A 24343-nucleotide genomic window follows, 5' to 3' on the forward strand; every position below is an offset into this window, starting at 1 on the left:
AGGCGGTATCTGCAATAATCTCTTCGTTTTTATTGGTCTGTTGAGTGGGATCCTCTACGAGTTCTTTCCCAGCGCCTGTGCGTTTTCCATTTCCGTTTAGTTCTCACGCAGTGGGCTGAAGGGCGTTGCTAGGCAACAACTCGGGGTTACTTTGGCTTGAGGTTGCAGGCCTGCTTGGGGCGGAAGAAGTGCGCCGCCCGCGGCTTGGGTACTCAGAGAAAGGATCCAGGTTGCTGACGTCCCGGGAGTGGAGGTGACTGGGACGTGTCAAGTATCGTCGTCCCTCACAGCTGGGGGTTAAGAGCAGCCCAAACACAAGCTGTGGGTCAAGAGCAGCCCAAACACAAGCATCTTCAAAAAAACTTACATGGGGTATTTTCGAAAGTAGAGACATAAGCCCCATGTAAATAAAAATCACCCGTCTGTTCCGATGCAGGTATGTCCATTGATGATGTTTTAAAATATTCCACTTTTCTTTGTAAATATGAATTATATACAAGCTAAGTTTCGTAGAAAATGTGAGATCAATCTTTATATACTGTTTTGTAACTTTTCTTCGATGGCTGCAGGACATGCTGTCATTTATTTCACCAATGTCCATTTACGTTGTTTTCAGCTTTTTGCCCTAAGTGCGTTGAATAGCCTATATACATAAACCTTTGTGCATTTGTGTAATGATTTACTAAGAAATAGTTCTCAAAAATGGAATTGTCAAAGAGTACGTCAGTTTTCTTTCCAGAAAGGTTTTGTCCCTCTGCTTTTAATATATCTGTAAAATGGAAATAATTTTGGCTTTATCTAATGCCTGCCCCTGCATTCACACTGTCGCCCTTATTGTGTTTTACTATATTGTTTAATCTTTATCAATTTAATCGGGTTTGGGGGGGGGGTTGCTTTTATCTGCTTACTTGTAAAGCTTAATCTTCCAAACGTGTTCACTGCCCATCTGTACCTCTTATTTTGTGAATTCTCTATTCTGATTTTCCTTTTCTATGGACATCTTCTCAGGTGGGTCTCAATACTGTCTCCAGCATTTGTCCAAGCCCATCCCTAGCCTCTCTTTTGACATTGCCCCCCCCCCTTATTTCCTCCTCTTTATTAGTAACCTTGAGGATTTACTCTTTCTCTGAATTCCAGTGATAGAACAGATCTATATTCTCTTTGAATTTCTCTTTCATCAGGAATTTTTTCTGCCAAATATGACAAAGTTCCCCCTGGAAATCAGCTTCCCTATTTAAAGTGTACCTATTGCTGGAACACTCTCATTTCCTGTATGAATTTTTATTAAGTTCATATCTAAAAATTGATATGTGACCAAAAATATATATAGAAAAAGAAATACTACCTTTTTGTAGTATTAGCCAACTCTGAAACTGAATTCAAAGTGTCAGGTGTCTCAGTGAAGTCTTCTGTAGATGCAATAATATGCTCCTTGATCAGTGTGCTTCTCAAATATGAAATTTCTCATTGAATTGCTTAGGCTGGCTTTGAACTTGCAATTCTCCAGCCTCAGCCTCCTGAGCCTCTGGGATTACAGGCATGCACCACCACTCCCAGATTTTAAAAGTAACACTAGACTAGAAATTTGGTATAAATAAAATAATGTAATATAAATAAATAAAATAAATGTAATAAATAAATGTAAATTAAAAATATAAAGGTCCGGGCTAGGGTTGTGGCTCAGCAGTTGAGCGCTCGCCTCACACTTGCGGGAGGGACCCTGGGTTCAATCCTCAGCACCACATAAAAATACATAAGTAAAATAAAGGTATTGTGTCCAACTACAACTAAAAAATAAATATTTAAAAAATAAATAAATAAAATAAAGGTCCTTTAACAACTAAAAATAATATTTTAAAAAAAGAAACACCTGGGCTGGGGTTGTAGTTCAGTGGTAGAGCACTTGCCTAGAATGTGTGAGGCCCTGGGTTCAATCCTCAGCATCACACATAAATAAATAAAATAAAGGCATTGTGTCCATCTACAACTAAAAAAAAAAAAATTAAAGAAAGAAACATGTATTGGTATTTTTTTCTGAATATATGACAAAACTCTGGAAGATACATTAGAAATTAATGAAAACAGTTTCCTGGTAAGTGGGACATGTGTGGCAGTGGGAACCAGGCCCAAGAAGGGCCATGGGGAGAGAGACATGTGTACCTTTCTATGTTTCTTTTTTAACTATGTAATTATATTACCTACTCTAAAAATTTATTTTTTTAAATTAGAATTCATGCACTTAATTTAAACTGCCTTTAAACATTGCAACTTCATTTCAGGATTGATGGTGGGGATTAACATTTGGATTATTTTAAGATGAGCTTCCTGTTGCCCAAACTGACTAGCAAAAAAGAAGTAGACCAAGCCATAAAAAGTACTGCAGAGAAAGTGTTGGTTCTCAGGTTTGGGAGAGATGAGGATCCTGTCTGTCTGCAACTAGATGACATTGTAAGTGAATTTTTTAAACAAATGGGGTTTTTTAATTTTTTATTTTTTGTAGTTGTATATGGACAGAATGCCTTTATTTTGTTTGTTTATTTTTATGCTGTGGTAAGGATTGAACCTAGTGCCTCACACATGCTAGGCAAATGCTTTTCCACTGAGCTACAGCCCCAGCCCAAATAAATGCCTCCGAGTCTGAAAAATGAATGGAAGTAGGCAAGGCTCAAATGTAGCTCTTGGTTCATTAACACAGTTTCACTAAGAGCTGATCCTGTGTTTGCCCTGAGCTGAACCTCCAAATTTGTTATTGTGCTGAATCTGCTCCAGTGTCCTTCCCCACTAGCAGATTTCAAAACTCATTTTCACAGATAAGGCAGTGAAAGAGCAGAAAACATTACCAGGAGTCTATGAACATTACCTTTTTTTAAACTCCATCTGCTATTATTTTTATGTGATACTTAATATTGAAACTGTGCCTCACATGTGCTAGGTGGACGCTCTACCACTGAGCCACAACCCCAGCCCCTGTTATCTTTTTTTGATGCTAGAGCAGTGGCCCCATTTCCCAGTGGCAGAAACAAACACCAGAGAAGTCAAGGAGCTTCCCACTGGCACAGATGCACTTAATTGAAGAGCTGGGATTTAAATTCAGTTTTCTCTAGCTGCCAATCCCTTTTCTTATGTGCTGCCTCTAGAATGTCCCTGATGATGGTTTCTGGTCTCACAGCACATCTTCACATTCTGATTAGTAAGGGGAAAATTATGGGACAGAGTGAGTGTATTCTTGTCTCTGTCTATTATAGAGAGTTTTAACCAAGTACTAAGACCTCTTCCCCCTTCAGTTGCTGCCATCCACCATGGAAATTAAGTGTAAGCATCCTCATTTGGTTAAAAACAGATGTGTGATGTGTTAACCTGGAAGACAAATGACCAGAAAATTATACCCTTACCTGTGTGGAGGAAAAAATAGTACAGAAGTCAAGAGGGTAGATTCTGAGCTGTGGTATGTCCTCAGAGCACTTTGTCTAGCATGTGTGAGGCCCTGGGTTCAATCCTGCGCTGGCGGGGTGGGGGGGAATATAGTTTCTGAAGCCAAGCTGCCAAAATTCAAATCCCAGCCCTACTGCTTAGGAACTGTATGAACTGGGACAAATTATTTTACCTCTTGTGCTTCTCTTTCTTCCTCTATAAAATAGGGACTCAAACAATCCATACCTCACAGGAATGTGTAAGGATTAAATTAGTCAGCAAATGAAAGCAATTAGGACTGTTAGCATGCAGGAAGTGTTGTATAAACATTTGCTATTATAATAATTGTTTCTAGAATATTGGGAAGAAAGGGACTTGGGGGAATTTCAGTATCTATATTACATGTTTCTGAGTTGTTCTGTTTTAAGTGAATATGATATGTGGTTTTGTTTGTTTTGTGGTACTGGAGATAGAACCCAGGTCCCTGTGCAGGCTAGACAAGTGCTTTGCCACTGAGCTCTATACAACCCACTTAAAATGAGTATGGATTACTTTTAGAGGAGCAATCCAACATGGACAAAAAAGTTTAAAAAATAAATTTATTTTTCCCAGGGAGCTCTCATAACCTGTCAGCAGTGATTCAACCTGTTAACAATAGTTATACTGTATCTAATGTAAAACCCAAATAGACTAGAGTCTTGGCCCAGGAATTTTTTCAAACAATATGGTGTAGTAAAAAGTTTCTCAGAAGAAACATTGGCTACTTCTCATATTGTAACCTCCCTCTCTCTTGTCATTTAGCTCTCTAAAACTTCTTCTGACTTAAGTAAAATGGCTGCTATATACCTGGTAGATGTGGACCACACTCCAGTTTATACACAGTATTTTGACATCAGTTATATTCCATCTACTGTATTTTTCTTCAACGGGCAGCATATGAAGGTGGACTATGGGTAAGCTGACTTTGAAGTCATTGCAATCTTGAAAGTGTCCTTTATCTAAGCCATTTCCAACTTACCTATTTGCATGTGATGTTTGCTTTCTGAGTCTTGGTTTAGTACTATTTCCTCAGTTGATGTATCCTTTAATTTTTATATGAAAATTAGGTACAAAATGAGAGTATTTCATAAATGATTAGCAAATTTTTTAATTTCCAACTTAAATATGAAAGAATAGTTTACGAAGCACTAATCATCCTCAAGTTGATAAATACAAAATAGTTAAATTAACCAACTATAGAATATAAAAAGTTTCCCAGGAATTTTATTTGAAACACAATATATGGTTGTTCTTAAACTTTTGGGATTGGTAGATGATATTTATAAAAGAAGCCTTTCTGCCAGCAAACTTCTCTCTTGCCAAGTATCTTCTGTTACTCAGAGAATTTGAAGTCATTCTTCAACCAGGCCTGTCAAAACATGTAACATGAGCCAGGCAAGGTGGCCCACACCTATAATCCCAGCGGCTCAGGAGGCTGAGGCAGGAGGATTGTGAGCTCAAAGCCAGCCTCAGCAAAAGTGAGGCACTAAGCAACTCAGTGAGACCCTGTCTCTAAATAAAATATAAAATAGGGTTGGGAATGTGGCTCAGTGGCCAAGTGCCCCTGAGTTCAATCCCTAATACCCTCCACCTCAAAAAAATGTAACATTAGTTTTTTAATATCTTCCATTCCATCTACTGAATGTTACTGACTGTATTCATCATTCTAAACATTTCTTACTCTGGTTGAAACATATACTTGGTTTGTATTATATGTTAGAAAGTGAGTTATATACTGTTTGAAAGTGTTTTAAAGCTATTTATTTTCTTGGAACACAAGAAAGTAATACTTACTTGATGTAAGTATTAGTTTTAAACAAACTTTTTAAAGGATAATTTATAACACCACGTATCAAAACATCTTAAAAGTGTTTAAACATTTAATAAGATGTTGTAGGTATATAGTTAATGACTTTGAAAGATATATATATATATATATTAGTTGAAAAAATGTGTTATTAAATAGTTTAAATATGATTCTCATTATCATGAACAATTAAATACACTTATATAGAGACATATACACACATATACATAGGTATGGAAGGATATAACACCAAAAGGTGTTTTCTGTCCTCACTGGTGATTTTATTTCTCTCTAAAAAGTTATACAATAAATATACCTAATGTTTAAAATGTTTAAAAAATAAAAATACCTAATGTTTTAAATATACCTAATGTTTAAAATATACCTAATGTTTAAAAAACTTTTCTTAATAATCAAAAGTATAACTGGTGGAACTTAGGAGACCATGACTAATTAATGGGCTTTGCACAGAAACATTAACCATGCACACTCTAATGCTAGTGAATTCTACTTGATGATGACTTATAAAATGATTAAAATATATTAAGCAGAATCTTTCACATACCACAGTGTGGTCCACAGCACTGGTGTTAGTCATGTATCATATACCAAGTGAGAAAACTCATGTGTCGGGCTATGTGTCTAAAGTCTCCCTGATAAGAAGGAAGTAATGAATCTGTTTTGTTTATCCTGCAAGTCTTCAGCAAGTGATCTGAAAGCAGTTATTTCTCTCCTGTGCCATGTAGGTCTCCAGATCACACTAAGTTTGTGGGAAGTTTCAAAACCAAACAAGACTTCATAGATTTGATTGAAGTAATCTATCGGGGAGCCATGAGAGGAAAGCTTATTGTCCAAAGTCCTATTGATCCCAAGAATATTCCCAAATATGACCTTCTCTATCAAGACATTTAGCACATTAACCACTGTTGGAAATGAAGAGAATGGCATGCATTGAAACAGTGCCTGAATCCAGCTGTGCTGTTTTCTGAACTCCCTCAGAAATGTGTTCAGTATACCAGAAGAGAAAAGGCGTGACTTGTGTGTCTGATGTCTGGCCCCTGAGCAGAAGGCCACCCGGCGGCACTCCCCAGTCTGAAGGGCTGAGCATCTTCTCTCTGCAGGCCTCTAAGCAATCAAGGGAACAGTGTTCATTGTCCACAGGGTAGTTTTTCTAACTGTGCTGTAGACTGCTTTTCTTTGTCCCTCAAGATGATACAGAATCCTTCTAGACATTGCAAGTACAGTTGATTTATCCATGTTATCTGATGCACAAGTAAATGGAAAGTCAGTCCTGTAAGAGAAAAAGTACTTCTTCTCTACCCTGTATACACATGCAAACCCCTGCCCATTCCTCTACTCATATCCCTCCTACTCCCCCAGCTCCAGGCCTTTCTACTACAATCTCTCTTGGAATAGTAATTGTCTACTAATAGTAGGCTTTTTTTTTTTTTTTGGAATCTTTTGAACTGAGACTTACAAAAATGCCATCCTGAGCCAGACACAGTGGTTCACACCTGTAGTCCCAGCTGCTTAGGCAGCTGAGGCAGTACTGCTTGAGCCCAGGAATTCAAGGCCAGCTTGGGCAACAATGAGACCTCATTTCAAAAAGCGAGAAGACAGGTAGTGGTGAAAAACTGTCTTGGTTGTCCTTGATAATATAAACTAGATTTTGTGTTATTAAATTGCTCAAGAAGCAAGAACTTGAACATCATCCAGTACCCAGTTTGAGCTAAACAAAGACTTAACTACCCTTAGAGCAAAGCTTTCCCAGAAGTCTAAGTTGCTACCTCTTCCTGAGACAGAAAATTGCATTCAAGGGTTCAAGATTGAAAAAAATGTTAGAAGTTCTAGGAAAAAATATCACCTTTATAGGAGTTGCCAACCCTAATGACTTTACAAAGAAGCCTTGCTTTTCAGAGTCCTCCTGGCACAGCCTTGGGCAAGTACTGCTTCTCTTAAGCCTCATGGCAGCTCTGAGTACTGACTTTCTAGAATGAGATAATGGACACTTCTTTACCAGCAGAAGCCCATTTCTGTTCAGGGCAGTACTCACTACCTACTGACTGCTTTGCTAGGTGTTTCTGTCCAAGATTGTCTCACAGGAGGGATGGCCATGAGACTTAATTCAAGCTAATGTGGCACAGAAGAAAGACTGCTGGGGGTTTATGTGTCCTTTGCTGATAAAAGGAGAGAGTTACTCCAGGAATAAAGCAAAAGAAAATCCTTTCACCACCACCTGTCTTCTGTCCTACCACTTCCCACTTAGTTTGAATCATGATGATGGAACTATAGCAGCCATTCTTAGGCTCAGAAGGCAACCAGCATCAATATGAGAAAATAATATGCTGAAAGAACAATGAAAGGGTCTGATCCACGGTGACATTATTGAGTACCCAAGTGAATTCTATGTGTGCCTCTCTCCAGACTTCTATGAAAGAAAAAAAATAATTCTTTACCTAAGTCACTGTTGGTCGAGTTTTATGTTCTTCACAGCCCCAACAATCACACAATATTTGGTACATGATAAGTATTTAAATAACCACCCAAAACTCAGAACTTGCATGCTAAAATTATATCATCTCATTGAGCACTTCAGGGAATCTTCTCTGAAGTCCTGATTTTTATTTTTTGATCCTATCTTAATTCTTTCTATTCTACAAGTACTTTTTGAGTACATTCTGGGTTCCCCATCTGATACTAGCTGCTGCATAAATATAAGTTCTGAGAGGAGGCAATGTCTGAGTCTTAAGGGAGAGTAAGAGACCTTATGCAGAAAGGGGAGGGACCCAAGGGAAAAGGCCCAAGGATGGAGGCAGCAGAGAGAGCTCAGACTCTGTTCTGGAACCAAGAACGAGGCCCAGACAGCAGGAGGTGCTGTCAGGAAGGCAGAGAACATAAGTGATTTTCTTGTCTTTCTCATCATTATTTTCCTCTGAGGAGTGATCAGAAGCCATTGAATACAACCAGATAATTCTTTAGGGAACTGGGATGGTTTCTTCTTCCAGAAAACTTAGTGCTGAAGATACTATCGAAAGAAAAAGGTATAAATGAGGGGCGGGGGTTGTGGCTCAGCGGCAGAGTGCTTGCCTAGCGCATATGAGGCCCTGAGTTTGATCCTCAGCACCACATAAAAATAAATAAAATAAAGGTTTTAAAAAAAAAAGAGGGGCTGGGCTTGTGGCTCAGCGGTAAAGTGCTTGCCTAGAACATGTGAGGCCCTGGGTTCGATTCTCAGTACCACATAAAAATAAATAAAGGTATTATGTCCAATTACAACTAAAAAATAAATATAAAAAAAGAAAAGGGTATAAGTGACTGCATTCTGAGAAGCATTTTGTAAGCATTTAACTGTGTCATTTTCAGTTTCTGTCTTATTTCTTCCACATTTCCATTAGTCCACTAGTCCACCTGTCGAAATATACTAATGGATCTGGGAGATGCATGTAAAGAGAACTTTACAGTGGAGGCCAGATCCTGGTGAATGAATAGTGACATCAGTGACCTTTCATACTATGAGAAGGAGAGGCCATATGTTAAGATGATAAGAAGGTGGATTGGTGAAGGGTCAGTGTACTAAAGGCTTAGAGCAAGAAAGGATTCAGAGAGAAAAGCCTCCTGTTCACCTTTCACCTGTGAGACCCTTACGAGCAAGCCCCTTATCTTTGTGAAATGGAAGATCACACAGCTTGCATTTGACTCCTGGTAGAGGATGGGTTTCTTTCAGGTTGACAAACATCTCCTACTGTGGAAGAGACTCCTAACTTTTTACAGAGTCCCAGAGCATTGCATCTGGTAGAGACTTTGGAGATAAGTCTGTTAAGTCCCTGTGGAAGAGACCAGGGATCTGATAATGGCCAGAGAGCTTAAAGCATTTAGCAGGTTTATGCCTGAGCTGTGATTTAGACCCAGCAAATCAGAGATCCTCCTTTATATCTCCTTGTTTTGTTTTCTGGGGCCCTGGAAAGTTGAAACACAACAGTAAAAGTATTGTCTGGGTCAGAATACATTCTTTTCATCCCACTTTAGCTTGTATCAGTTTCCCTCACTGTGACAAAATACCTAAGATAATCAGCTTTAGAAAAGGAAAGTTTTGTTCTGGGTCAGAGTTTCAGAGTTGGCCCTGTTGCTTGGGACCTGTGGTGAGGCAGCACATCGTGAAGGGGAGCACGTGATAGAGCAAAAAAACAGCTCACCTCATGACATCCAGAAAGCAAAGAGGAAGAGCAGAAGACCACAGTCCCATAGTCCCCTTTAAAGGCACATTTCCATTGACCTAACTTCCTCCCGTAAGTCCTCTCAAAGGCTCCACGACCTCCCAGTAGTGCCACAGGCTGGAGACCATGCCTTACAAGTCCTAGGCTTTGGAGGGACGATTATCTAAACCATAACTCCTGTGCCCTTTCTCCTAATCCACTTCAAAGAGGCAACAGGATGCAGTTAAAAAGAACTCACAGTTTGTATTTAAATAGACCTAGGTTCTGGTTCAGCTTCCATTTTTAATAGCTGTGGAAACTTAAGCAAAGTGAGTCTATATTTCCTCATCTGTAAAACAAGGATAAGAGTTATCTCTCTGAGATCGGGCATTCAGTAGGCATTCAATCAATGCACAGTTCCCCAAAATGAACCAATTTGTATCATGTTGGGAATTTCCAGGCAGCTTGGAGTGTTTTCTGACATACTTCCGGTGAACTCTATGCCACTTGTCTCACCAGTACCATAAGGCCCAGACTAAAAACAGCACCAAAATTAATCATAAGCAAGTTCTTTATTAATTGACTCATCAGTTCAGGACTAGTGCCTATCAGTTTCAGATGGTGTCCTGTCCCATCTACCTTTCCCTCTTTCAGGATGAAATCTCACTGTCAGTCAAGGGCTTCAGACCACCCCTCTGAGTAGACTTCAGCCAGCTTGTATTATTCGTCGGCTATGGTTTTCCGAACCCAGTCCAGGATGGAAGGCACCTTCACGTAGACACCGTACTCGGCCACAGTGCAGCTCTTATCAAAGCTCAGGATCCCAGCGGCATACCACGTGTCATCCTCCAGGTCATGAATGACAAAGGCGCTGCCAGCATCACCATAACAGGTGTCTTCCTGGTACTGGGACATGCCGGCACAGAAGGTGTGCTCATTCAGGATGGGCTGCACCCCCACAGGGCTCTTTGGGGTCTTCTTTTCAGGCACTGTACTGCCCTCATAGTGCAGCACACAGTTGGATTGGTCAGCCACGGGCAGCATGACATACTTGAGGTGCTCCGTAAAATTAAAGTTGACATTTCGCCCCCAGCCAGACACATAACCCACACGCCCCACTTCCGCATAATCCTTGGAAGGTAGGCAAATGGGCATCACTCTCTCATTCACAGGCACCTTCTGTTTGAGTTTGATGAGCCCAATATCTATCATGGAGTAGTTAGGGTGGAGAACCACCTTCTCAATCTCCACCATCTGCCTTCTCCCCACAAAGAGTTTTAAAGTAGGAGCAATGTCCTCTGCTGTTGCATTCTCTGTGTGATTCAGGAAGAGATTTTTGGCTGTGGTCAACAGCCATTGTTCATTGATCAGCGTGGCCCCTGTGGTGAGACCATGGCGCGAGATCATCTTAGCCTGCCATGGAAAGCTGCCTTTGGCATCCAGAGATCCACCAATGATGCGCTGCACCTGATCCACCGGATTCTTAGGCTTTCCACACACTGTCAAGGAGAGCAAGAAACTCAAGAGCAGGCGTGTGAATGTCTCCCAGGCCAGGAAAGACAAGTAAAAGCACTGATGTTCTTACTGTCTACCCTTTTCAAAATTAGAAATGCTCAAATGCTTTGCTCTTACCATCTGCTCATCTCACTGCCAATGTTCACGGTTTAAAATAATGTTTTTTCATTCTGTACATCACAAAGTAGAGTTTTAGTCCCTGCTTTTCCAACAAAAAAGAAGTAAGTAGAACTAAGGTTTTTAAACCCCAGCTGATAAACTATTTGAATATTTAAATAATTTTGTCACCACAAAGGAATTTCCACAGTTCCCTGAAACTCTTAAAAGGGCTGGATGCTATCTAATTCCTTCTTCCTGACTAGCGAAGGCTCTATGTTAGCACTGGCAGGAATGCAAATTTTATAGACACTGCAGTTGATCCAAGGCAGATTAGCAGTTCCACAGCCCTGATGGCAGAAAGTGGACAAGACCCTCTGTTCCCAGAAGAAAGGGGGAGAGCAAGGAATCAGGAGTCCCAGCTCATCTTCAGCCTCCTGTTTTGTACCTCCATGGGTTAAGCTTTTGCTTATCCTTCCCTGACTTGTTCTTTCTTGTTTTACCTTTGAACTAGGCTTTCTAGGTAGGCTGTCTATATGCATAGGGTCTCCTAATCCAGGGGCAGTAAAGACAATGCCCTTCAAGCCCAAAAGAAACAAGATGCTCAGTAAGCTCCTTTAGAGGTCACCTCCTCACTGTCCAGGTCTTGACCCCACTGGCTGTGGTTCTCCCTGATCCCTCGCCTTGGCTCCTGTATGCTCAGAGGTAGCCACAGAAAAGGGATGTGGCTTTGCAACATTTCAGCGTACTGAAATGTACTACCCATGACCTAACCCCAGCACCCACCTGCTTCACATTCAGGAAGTTTCTCTCCAATGTCTTTGTTGATCCACTGCTTCTCGCTGTTTAAGGTGTATACTCCTGAAACAAAAGGAAAGAAATGAGCCCACAGAGAGAGCGATTCTGGACTCAGGCAAGGTGAGAAGGTATTTAAAGAGAAGACTGTAAAAGGAGGGAGGAAAGGAGCACTGAGCTTCACGTCAAGCACTGGGCACTCCAGGCATCCCCAGCAGGATAGACTGTGCTCATGACAAGATATAAGACAAGTAGAGATGGGGCTGGAGAACTGACTCCACCTCTCAAAGGCCACCTGAACTTGAGCAAGATATTCATTTTCTCTGTGCTTCAGTTTCCTCATCAGAAAAATAAGAATAACAGTATCTCTTCAGAGCAGTGCTGTGAGAACTAAGTGCTCTAAATAGATAGGAAGCACTTAGAAAGTGCCAGGAATATAGTGCTGCCTACAATGGGAAGGGTTACCCATTGTCATTGTCATTTGTTCTTTTACTATATCTCCTTTCATAGACGGAGAGCTTACTCTGAGATAGGTAGGCTCCATGGCTTGGACTCCACTTAACAAAAGAGAAACTGGGGCTGAGAAAAGTTTGCTCACAGAACCACCTACTGGTGACAAAAACTAACTCAGGATCTAAATCTCCTGGGTCCAAGAAGTGCAGATGAACTTTTTGGCCATTATGGGGATGTCAGGGCTAGGGTGTATGCTGGGCAGAGACTCTAGTCCCAGTCTTACCATCTCCTTCATTGCGCAGTCGGTAATAGGTGTTACACTGGTAGCGAACCATGTGATTCACATGGCCATTTGCAATCTCAGGGGGCTTCGGGCAGCTGTCATCTGCAAACAAAAGGAAACCAGTAAAGGAAGTTAATATTCTATTATTGCTCCCAGAGACCTATAAAAAGTCAGAAAGGAAGCTGCTGTGCATATCAACCTCCTTCCAACCTTTGGAAGACAATAAAGGGCATCTACCCTCATTGCTAGGACACAATAGGATGAGAAGGCACCACTGGGTCTGCTCAAAGAATGCAGATCCAGTGGGTCAGAGTGGGCCACAGCAGAGGTGGGGATGCACAACTGCTGCCCAAACACAAAGACCTACCTGTAAGATCTGTGACATCATTGCCCAAATCTGCAGCAAAAAGCTGTCCGCAGAGCAGGAAAGCAACCAGAGCTCCCAGGGTGCTGCAGAGAGATGAAGGAAGGAATGCAAAAATGATCCTCTGCTGTACAGAGCGCGTACACACACACACCCCTCCCTCAAGCACCCAGGAAAGAAAATAGATATATAGAAGTGCCGGGACCAAGAAGTTGCTCCTCCACCCACATATATGCTTTAGTAGCTCTTCTGAACACACCCAGGTTCCAGAAAGTTCTATGCTGCTAGGAATAATACATCCACTTCAGAGAGTAACCACCAAGATTCGAAGGCACAGAGTTAAGGGAGCCTCAATTTATGGCCACCTTCAGGAAACACTAAATTGACAATAATATATGAGCTCTCCAGCCAAGAGGAACCTCCACTGGGTACCCCTAAACTAGGCTACAAAGATGCTCCCAGTACAATGTGGACTTAAAGAAAGGGAACATGGGGCTTATTATGCTAACCTCTCTACTTTTTAAAATTTTCTATAATAAAAGACTTTTTAAAATATTACTGCTTTTTTCCTGAGATGGGGTCAACCCAAGTTGGTCTCAAACTCCAGGGCTCAAGCATTCCCCCTGCCTCAGCCTCCTGAGTAACTAGGACTACAAGCCCTCATCACTGGACCCAGCCCAAATATGCAATTTAAAATCCACATATGATTGTTTTAATTGTTTTATGATCATTTGCTTTTAAGAAATGGTATATAATTAGCCCGAGTGCACATCTGTAATCCCAGTGACTGGGAGACTGAGGCAGGAGGATCATAAGTTCAAGGTCAATCTCAGCAATTTAGCAAGACCTAGTCTCAAAAAATAAAAAGGGCTGGGGATGTAGCTCAGTGGTAAAGTGCTCCTGGGTTCTATTTCTAGTACCAACCACAACCACACACACACATTAAAAAAAAAAAAAAACTTAAAAAAGAAATGGTATCAAACTCCAGAACGCCAGGAGGTTACCTGAAAAAGAACTGGCTTCCTGAAGACATGACCATGGCCATGGACATTAGCACACAGGCCACACTTACCACATAACCATCTTGCTGGCAGATGTCAATCATCTAGGTATTACTTGGTGATGTTAAGTTTCTTGTCATTTTAACATTTCAGAAAGTCTTATTTTGATAAAATCTAAATCCTTAATTGTATCACTCAAATGTGTTGCTATTGGTCTTATTTAAAAAAAAATTGCTAGTAAACATAGTTAAAATGCCAAGAAGCTGCTGCATCCCTTGTGAAGAGGAAAACTGTAACTTCAAGAAAAACCATCTGGGCTGAGGATATAGCTCAGTGGTAGAGCACCCCTGGGTTCAAGCCTCAGTACTGCAAAAGAAAAAGAAGGAGAAGGAAGAAGAGGAGGAGGAGAAGGAGGAGGAGCAGGGAGATCCTCCTTAGAGCAGATCCTGTCTCCTGAGAAAGACAATACCGCCTTTTGTGGATACAAAAAAAAAGGAAAGGCCTTAATACAGGAAGCCCTTTCATCCACCACAGTTTAGCCCTTGGCCTTGTTTCTTTGTTACATTTGTGCATCTCCCCTGTAGGCTTCTTCTATAATAATACATATAAAGAAGGATAAAATAAAGAAGGGGGCCGGGTGCTACAAACTCACCTCATCTTTGACTTGGCCTCTGGACATGCAGTACTATGGGGCACCTGCTGAGCCTTTTATGCCTCAAAATCTCACCCCACCTCTTTCTTAATTTGTAATTCCTGTGTTTACCCAAAGTTGTGTTTATATAACTGGACTTGTTAAGGTCACTGGCAGTTTCCAGTAACAAAACCACAAACAATATCCCTGTTAAGAGTTGAGCTCTTGCTTCATGCTTGGTTTTCCCGTGGTGTTGTTTTACAACCCTGAAGAAATCTGGCAACTTTCTGTCCCCATGTACCTGCCAAGTGTTTCCAGAAAACAGCGACAGAGCAGAATGCCTGGAAGAGAAGCCTGCTAATCTGCCTATTTTTTGGAGGATTTTCAACACAGAAAAAGACCTTTGAGTTATTTCAAACCTCTGACAGATTCTCCTCCAACCTAGCTTAGCTGGAACAGTAAAGAAAACATTTCCTTTTCACAATCAGTTTCCCCACCCTGTGTGAACATCTTCCTGTTGCTAAAATCTTTCCAACCTGAAATCTGTAAACTGTTTTGCCTTATTCTCTGATTGCTCATCGCAGGAAATCACATAAGATAGTTCAGCTATGGTATTGATTGACCCAGAACCACCAATCTGTCTCTATTCTGGAGGATTTTCATCACTTAAAAAGGCCTTCTTTGAGTTGTTTCAAACCCTGTGTAGATACTTCTAGCATAGATGGTGGCTGTAAAGAAAATATTTCCTTTTATAGTCATTCTACCTCCCGCCTTTTTGATCCTTTCTGTGCATCAAAATTAATTTTTGTGCATCAAAAGACAATATCAAGAAAGTGAAAAGACAGGACTGGGGTAGTGGCTCAGTAGTAGAGTGCTTGCCTCACACATGTGAAGCACTGGCTTCGATCCTAGCACCACATAAAAACAAATAAAGGCCTTGAGTCCATATACAACTAAAAAAATTTTTTTTAAAGTGAAAAGGCAATCTACAGAGTAGGAGAAAATACTGGCAAATCATCTATCTGATGAAGGTTTAATATCCAGAATATTCAAAGAACTCCTACAACAACAACAAAAAGACAACCTCATTAAAATATGGGCAAATAATATGAGTAGACTTTCTCCAAAAAAGATACATAAATGGAAAGAAATCACATGAAAGTGTTCGGCCTGATTAAAAAATGTCATTAGGGAAATGTCACAATGGGAAACCACTTCATATCTACCAGAATGGAACTCATTTAAGAAACAACAACAGTGTAGCAAGTGTTGGCAAGGATGTGGAGAAATTGAAACCCTCTATTTTTAAAAAATATTTTTTAGTTGTTGATGTTTATTTATATGAAGTGCTGAGAATTGAACCCAGTGCCTCACACATGCAAGGCAAGCACTCTACCACTGAGCCACAGCCCCAACCCAAAACCCTCATATTTTGATAGTGGGAATATAAAATGGTGCATTCTCTGTGGATAACAACTCAAAAATCTAATAGAATTGCAGTAGTTCCACTTCCAGATGCATACCCAAAGAAATGAAATCAGAGACTCGTATATCAGTATTCACTGCAGCACTTTCACAACAGCCAAAAGGTGGAAACAGCAGGAGAATGCAGAAACAAAATGTCATATATAAATGCGATAAAATATTATTCGCCTATAAAAAGAAATGAAGTTGATACATGCTACAACATGAATAAACCTTGAAAACAAGCTACATGAAACAAGCCAGACACAAAAGAACAGACATTATATGATCCACTTATGTTAAAGTCTAAAATAGGCAAATTCATGGAGGCAGAAAATAGAAGCTGCCAGGAGCTGGGGGAGGGAGGAAGGGGTTTTTTTTAATTGCTCAATAGGTACAGAGTTTCTGTTTGAGATGATGAAAAAATTTTGGAAACAGTGGTGATGGTTGTGTAACATTGCTAATGTAATGAACGCTGCTGAATCTTACACTTAAGAATGGTTCAAATCAATATATATTAACAATTATAATAAAAAAGAATGACTTTTTATTGTTAAAATTTCAAATTTTATATACATTTTATTACAAGAAAAAAATTTCAAGAAATAAATAGTAAATAAACTTTTTATTTGAGGGAAAAAAATAAAACTGCAACACATTGTGTTACATATAGCTACTAATAAGAAGAACTATATTTTTTTGTACTGAGGATAATTGTTCCCAGCATTTTTGGTTTTGGAACCAGGGATTTAATCCAGGGGCACTTTACCACTGAGCTACATGCTTTTTTTATCTTGAGACAGGGTCTCACTAAATTGCTGAGCCTGGCTTTGAATTTTCAATCCTCCTGCCTCAGCCACCTGAGTCACTGGGGTGACAGGTGTGTGTGCCCAACCTTCACTAATTAAATCTAATATATTAGTTTGATTAATATTCTAAAAATCTTAGCCACAGTTATGTCTTCTGGAAATAACAACTCTTTTACCTCTTCTAGTTTTTTTATAATAATTATGTTTTGTTTCTTTTCTCACCTCATTGTACTAACTAGAATTTTCATAGCAGTCAGGAGTTTCCATCCTGGTTTTCCCTCAGACTTTCAAGAAAGCAGTCAAAATCTCACTCTTAAAGATTATGTTTTGTTTTGTTATTTTCTTTGTGTTATCAATTGTGTGTTTTGTTTTGTTTTGTTTTTAAAGATATCCTTTATTAGATTAAGTGAGTTCCTTACTATTCCTGGCTCACTGATTTTTTTTTTTTTAAACAAAAAGAGATGTTGGGCTGGGGTTGTGACTCAGTGGTTGAGCACTTGCCTCACATGCATGAGGCACTGGGTTGGATCCTCAGAAATAAATAAATAAATAAATAAATAAATAAATAAAAGATATTTTTAAAAAGAGAGATGTTGAATACTTTGTCTTTATTCATTAAGATCATCTATTTATTCTGTTAATGGTGGCGAATTACATTCACTGATTTTTTTAATGTTACACTAACTATGCATTTTGGGAATAAACCTCAGCTTCTCATGATGTAGTATGATTTTTATATTTTCTGGGTTTGATTTGCTGGGTTTTCTTTTGCCATCTGAGTTTCTAAGAAATATTGGCTGATGACTTTCCTTTCTTGTAATGTCTACACCAGGATTTCACGTTAAGGTTATATTGATCTCTTAATGCAAGCGAGCAGCATTCCCTAATTCCATGAAGGACATTGTGTAAGATTGTTGTATTCTTAATTTCCTAATTGTTTGAAAGAAGTTTCCACTGAAGTCATGTAGTTAATCTTGTGAGAAGATTTTAGCTTTCAGATTCAATTTCTTAATTAAAGGATTCTTTAGATATTCTCTTTTTTCTAGTGACAGGTGTTTGTCTAGAAATTTGCCATTTCAATTAAGAAGTCAAAATTAGTGGCATAAAACTTCCCAACATTATTTATTTAATATCAGTAAGATTAGTAGTGATAGCCTGTCTTTTATTTATAATAATCAAATAATGATTATAATAATTTGTTTTCCTTCTTTTTTTACTTGAACAGTTTGCCAAGGGTTTATCAATTTTATTAATCTTTTTTAAAATTCAAACTTTTCCCTTACTTAGTTTTTTTATATTGTTAGTCTCTTTTCTGTCTCAATGATTCCCATTCTTATCCTTAGTGTTCTCTTTCTTGTTTCTCTTTCCCAGTCCCCTGGTGGTTGTTGTTTGTTTTCTTCCACTTACTTTAGATTTAATTTGTTCTTTTTCTGAATTTTTAAAGTAGAAACTCATATCAATAAAAGTTAACTTTTAATTTCCAATACATGCATTTAAAACTATATATTTGCCAGACACAGTGGCACACACCTGTAATCCCAGCAGCTCAGGAGGCTGAGGCAGGAGTTAAAGCTGGGTGTGGTGGTGCATGCCTGTAATCCCAAAGGCTCAGGAAGCTGAGGCTGGAGGATTGCAAGTTCAAAGCCAGACTTAGCAATTTAGCAAGGCCCTGAGCAACTCATTGAGACCCTGTCTCTAAATAAAATACAAAAAATGAATGGTGATGTGGCTCAGTGGTTGAGTGCCCCTGAGTTCAATACCCAGTAACAAAAAAAAAAAAAAAAACTATGTATTTTCCTCTACATGCTTCTTTCCCTATATCCCATAAATTTTACTGTATTGTATTTTTATAAATAATTTTAAAATAGTTGTTAATTTCTATGTGTGTCTAAATTGCTCTCTATATTTGTTTAAAAGGATATTGCTTATTTGGGATAAAAATGGGAGTTCATAACCCACTTGAATCTAATGTATGAAATATGATATGTCAAGAGCTTTGTAATGTTTTGAACAACCAATAAAAACAATAAAAAAAATAAAAAATAAAAGGATATTGCTAAGCTTCCAAACATTTTGGAGATTTTTAAGTGATTTTTCCATGATTGATTTCTAGTTTAATTCCATAGTGCTTAATGAACATGCTCTTTATGATTTTCATCCTTTGAAATTTTTGAGACTTACTTATCATATGGCTCAGCATATGGCCTATTTGGATAAATGTTCTACATGCACTTAAGAAGACAATAGTTCTAAAAAGAAGAAGGAGAAGAACATAGTTTTTCAGTGTAATGATCTATATATGTCAATTAGATCAAGTTTATTAATTGTTCAGTTCAAGTCATCTTACTGACTTTTTCTGCTCTTTTAATTACTGAAAGTTCATAAATTTGTCTGTTCTTTTATAATGCTATTATCAGGTACATCCAAATTTAGGTTTTTTTGTGTCTTCCTGTTAAATTGACCATTCATCATTATGATATATCCTTATTTATCTCTAGTAATTCTTCTTTCCATAAAGTTTCTCAAGATACACCAATTTTCTTTTAATATTTTGTGTTATGTCTTTTTCCACATATTTACCTATATAACTGACACATCCATTCTGACAATTTTTGCCTTTTAATTGGAATACTTAATTTATTTATATTTAATATTATTATAAGGGCTGGGGATGTGGCTCAGGTTTCGATCCTCAGCACCACCTAAAAATAAGTAAATAAATAAAAAAGTTAGGGGCTGGGGATGTGGCTCAAGCGGTAGCGTGCTCGCCTGGCATGCGTGCGGCCCGGGTTCGATCCTCAGCACCACATACAAACAAAGATGTTGTGTACGCCGATAACTAAAAAATAAATATTAAAAAATATATATTATTATAAGTAGAGTTGGTTTTAAGTGTACCATTGTACTATTTGTTTTGCATTTAACCCAGAAGTCCTCTTTTCTCTGATTTTTTCTCTCCTGCTTTTATTATATTTACCAACTTTTTAAAAAGTTTATCCTCTAAACAAAAAAGCTAAAAGCTTTTCTGATATTACTTTCTGGTGGTTACCCTCTGATTTCAAGGTATGCGTTCTTGTCTTACCACAGTCTACTTTAAGTTAGTTCCTTTACCACTTACCAAACAATGAAAGAACTTTTTACAGATCTATCCTCCTTACCTTTCCTCCCCTCCTCATGCAGTTGTTGTCACTTGCTTTACATCTACATTTTAAAATCCCACCTAACACTTTTTTTTTCCTATGGGGATGTGGCTAAAATAATGAAGTGGTAAAGTGTCTGCCTGACATAAACGAGGCCCTGGGTTCAATCTCCAGCATCACACACACACACACACACACACACACACACACACACTCTCTCACACACACACACACAGTTTCTGTCAGATTTGAAATAACTTGAATTGCAAATAATTAAGACAAATTCAGTGTTGGAGAAAATAAAGAGGGAAAAATACAAAAGAATTTTCAGAAAAAATAATAAAATGGAATAACTAAATATTGACCAGGCAAAAGAAATACAAGTTTCAAAAATGAGAGAGAACTGATACCTATGGATGGATTTGAGAAGGAAAAATATTGAGCCAAATTTTGAGTGACTTTAGGACTCCAGGGTCCAGGGACTCCAGGACACTGATTGACAGGAACATGGGCATTGGCTCCTAGCTGTACTTCCAGAGTATCAGCAATTCTCTTTTTGAAAACTGGGCTGGCACACATACTGACATTTATCTTTTCTTAAAGCTTAATCTTTTCTTAAAGCTTCTCAAAAGTAACATCAATCCAGACACTTTATAACTGAGGAATTTGCAAGATCCAAGCTGCTAATTCATATACTGTCCTAAGGCCAGCTGCCTACCAGCAAGAGCCAACCAGAGCCAAGAAACCCACACAGTCTGTCACAATTTTTAGTGAAACCTGCCTTTGCTAGTCAAAGGTCAAAGGCAATACTGGCGTGGTGGAGCATGCCTGTAATCCCAGCAGCTAAGGAGACTGAGGCAAGAAGAATCATGAGTTCAAAGCCAGTCTCAGCAACTTGGCAAGGCCCTAGCAATTCAGCAAGACCCGCGTCTCTAAATAAAATATCAAGTCTCAAAATAAAATATAAAAAAGGGCCGGAAATGTTGCTCAGTGGTTAAGCGCCCCTGGGTTCAGTCCCTGGTGCAAAAAAAAAAAAAAAAACATATCAACTTTCTTCACTTTTTGCAACCTACATCTACAGGGCAGACATTCTCCTAGGTTCTAGGTGAAAGGTAGGACCATGTTGGCAATTACTTATTCATCCTTCCCACTATAGTCAGCAATGCGTGGCGTGTAACAGATACTCAGTTCAGTATCTGTTACCTACCCTCAGTATCTGTTACCTACCCTCAAAGCTTTTGGTGTGGGGATAAATGCAATGCCTGATTCAGCTTCTGTCTGCAGTTAGAAGATCCAGCCCTCAAGGGCATAAAATCTATTGGAAAGATTTGCCCTGCAACAGAAAAGGCCGTCTATAGTAATGATAACAGGTCACACTGTGAATCCTTTCTCTCAGCCAGGCACTGTTCTGTGTGCTTCCTATTTTTACTCATCTGATTCTCAATGACCTTTTATCAGTAGGTTCTTTTATACGCCAACAACACTATTTTTTTTACAGATGGGGCACAGAAAGGGTAAGGAACTTGCTCAAGGTAAGACAACTAGTAAGTATAGGAGGCAGGACTCAAAACTCAGACCAAGTCTTGGACCACCATGGGGCACAGGTTCCTCTCCTGACTGGTGAACTATTCAAGCCCTTTATGGCCTTTTCACTTAATCAGCCTCAGGTTCTTAACTCTGGAGTCGCTCTTAAGAGTCAGCTAGAGACACATCCTTTATGGGTTAAAGCATTTCTTACCCAGAAGGGAGCAAACTTGTAGTTAACCACATTGTCCAGCTAAGTGGATCAGTTCTAAGTGGCTATGGAGGACCCCTTGAAGGGTTATGGAAAATAATATTCCTACAAGGCAGCTTTTCCAGGAAAAGTGCAGGGATAGTGTGGCTTGGGAAGAGGGAGAGAAATTAGCCAAACATTAAACCTCTTCCAGTACATCCCTTCCTAGTAACAGTGGGCCCTGAGAGAAAAAGCAAACTTTCATCCCTTCCAGGGTTCATTCCCAGCATCTCCACCAAAAGCAAACATTCACCTGCTTCCCAACCACAATAGGTCCTGAAGGAAGGAGGCAGATACTTACACTCTGAACCCTGGACTGAAAGGAATGTGACCACGACCCTCGGAGCGACCAAGAGATCTTTATTACAGCAGTGAGAAACAGGAGAAAAGAGATAGAGAGAGCGCAGCAGGAGAAGGGTTTTATAGTCCTTCTGCTGTGCTGCCTAAATCTAATAGGGTCTCTGGGTTTTTTGCAATCTGCCTTGTTGGCATAAGGTGGGGTAAGTGTTCAGCCTTGGGGGGGGGTGAATGTTCAGCCTTGAGCAGGGGGGAAGCGTTCAGTCTTGGGGGGCTTGACCTTCAGACTTGAGGCAAACAGGTGATAAAGAACCAGACAGAGGGGAGTTGAGTGCCCAGGTTATCCTGCAGCTAACATTCGTTCAACTTGCCCTGCACCTAACATTCCTCCCTTTTTGTTTCTAAGTGATGTAGGGGTGGCAAAAATTTGTCTGGCTACTTCCTGCTGAGAGGAGGGGGCAGCGTGGGACTTGCCTGGGAGAGTGGAAGAATGTTCAGGGACAGGCCTGGGAATACCAGGGCAGCTAGAAATATCACCCAGTGGCTGTAGACAGTTATCTGGTCAGGGGCAAAGTCCACAAAAGTCCCTTGAAGCCATAAGTTGTCAATGGCATCAAACCATTCCTGAGCAGAGGAGATCCTTGGTATCAGCCACTGATCCCGTCAGAGGGACTCTAGGAAGCATTGAAAGCGTTGTCTCCACATGGTGTCACCAGCACTTGAAGAGGATCAGAGTAAGCAAAAACAGGAAGAGGATTAAAGCAATGATCAGTTTTAGGCAGGAGTTCCAAGTTGGGGGACTAACAGGGAAGAGGCCAAGGGCCATGAGGAGGCTCAAAAGGGCATAAAGGATCAAAAATCCGGGATGACAGGCTAAGAAGTTCTCTGGGTGCATTGTCTCTTGTTGTCCACTGGCCGCTGTTTTTGCGTTGTCAACATTGGGTGAGGGCTTCTCGAGATGAGTTGGAGTCATCTAGGTTGTGAAGCAGTTGGCAGTCCCTGAGGACAAGCTGGTTAAAGGTACGGTTAGAAATGGTGAGCATCTGGTTTTGGAGGAACTTATTATGTATGGGAGGGAAGAGCAGTTGCCTATAAGTGGGCCCAGGAGGGGCAGGAGCCAGGTGAATAAGGGATTTTGAAAGAATTCCTGAAAAGAAGTTTGGGAAGTAGTTTTAGTCAGTTGGGTTGCAAGGTTAGTGAGTTTGTTAACACTCTGTTTACTAGGCCTGATTCATTCACTTAATAGCAGCATTCTCCCTTAGAAAAAGGCAAGTACCTCCCTTTTTTGGCAGTCAGTCTAGAGCTCATTGGTTTGGGAGAACCACCTGAGCCAGCGAGGTGACCTGCCTCTGGAGGGAGGAGAGTGACTTTGCTGTAGCATCAAGAGCCGCTTGAAGCTTTTTGTGAAGGTCATCTTTAGTCCAGATAGAGTGCCCTATAGCTCCTCCTGAGACTCCAGCCGCTGCTACAGTTGCAGCTTCAGAGATTCCTATCAAAATAGGCAGAAAGGCTGCACGCTTGCTGCGTGGGGAATTAGGGTGAGGGAGTAAGAGCTCAAACTCTGCGGTGCTACATAAAGTAAGTTGAGGGGTTACTTGGGCAACAAAACAGGGAGCAGTTATATTGTCAGAGATGTGGGTCATTAAGGTTTTGTTACACCAAAGAAAGTCTCCAAGGTTTATGTATTTATTGGTGGAAGCAACCGAGTAATGTGAGCTTCTGTCGTGTTGGGTGTGTGACGAAGGGCTAATACAGAGCCATCGGGGCAAGGAAGAGGAATTGGTGGTACTGAGTATGGGTTCTCGCAAAGGGATGTTTGAGGCAGGTTGCATTTTAATGCCAGTGGGGGAGAGATCATAAAAAGAGAAGTTGAGGGGGACTGCGGCCAGGAGGGGCCTTGCCAGGGAGGCACAAAGAAAACAGTTCGGGGGATTTAGTGTGGGGACTGTCATGTTTAGAAATGTCAGTGTGTCTTGGATGATTTTGATCCAAGTATGGATCTGAGAACCAGGTTTGGAGAGGTCTGAGGAGGAGGGACCTTGGAGTTCCCCTAACTCCCTACTGAGGACCTTTTCAGAGTGCTGTATGTCTGAGGTTAAGATTGTTGACCTGGATGGGGCCTGTGCTATGATGCTTCTCCCTGTCCATAAATATCCAGAGGGTTTGGTCTGGTAGTTCACCCAAAAGGCAGCACCCGTGACTCCCGAGGCCCATGGTGGGTGGGCTTGGATCATAGATTTTTAGCACAAAATGGTATTTTTGCTGTCTGCC

General features: G+C 40.1%; 2 protein-coding genes across 3 annotated transcripts; one reads left to right on the forward strand and one right to left on the reverse strand.

Moving 5' to 3' along the window:
- The first annotated feature begins 104 nt into the window (after positions 1-104).
- On the forward strand, positions 105-8945 carry Txnl4b (thioredoxin like 4B). 2 transcript variants are annotated; one of them, XM_076837880.2, is made up of 4 exons: positions 106-436; positions 2280-2448; positions 4213-4364; positions 6004-8943. In XM_076837880.2, exons 2-4 carry the CDS (start codon positions 2317-2319, stop codon positions 6167-6169), a joined length of 450 nt encoding a protein of 149 aa, XP_076693995.1. In that variant the 5' UTR covers positions 106-436; positions 2280-2316; the 3' UTR covers positions 6170-8943. The 2 variants fall into 2 exon arrangements, with proteins under 2 accessions (XP_076693996.1, XP_076693995.1); XM_076837881.2 differs by lacking the exon at positions 2280-2448 and having other exon boundaries at positions 105-436; positions 6004-8945.
- A 1058-nt stretch (positions 8946-10003) lies between these two features.
- Positions 10004-14696, reverse strand: LOC143383593 (haptoglobin). The gene is made up of 5 exons (XM_076838323.2): positions 14610-14696; positions 12960-13042; positions 12593-12694; positions 11848-11922; positions 10004-10949 (listed from the first exon to the last, which is right to left on the reverse strand). The coding sequence occupies exons 1-5, from the start codon at positions 14612-14614 to the stop codon at positions 10171-10173; spliced, it is 1044 nt and encodes a 347-aa protein (XP_076694438.2). The 5' UTR covers positions 14615-14696; the 3' UTR covers positions 10004-10170.
- Positions 14697-24343: the final 9647 nt, after the last annotated feature.

Source organism: Callospermophilus lateralis, chromosome 18 (genome assembly GCF_048772815.1).
Source record: "Callospermophilus lateralis isolate mCalLat2 chromosome 18, mCalLat2.hap1, whole genome shotgun sequence".
Taxonomy (NCBI): Eukaryota; Metazoa; Chordata; class Mammalia; order Rodentia; family Sciuridae; genus Callospermophilus; species Callospermophilus lateralis.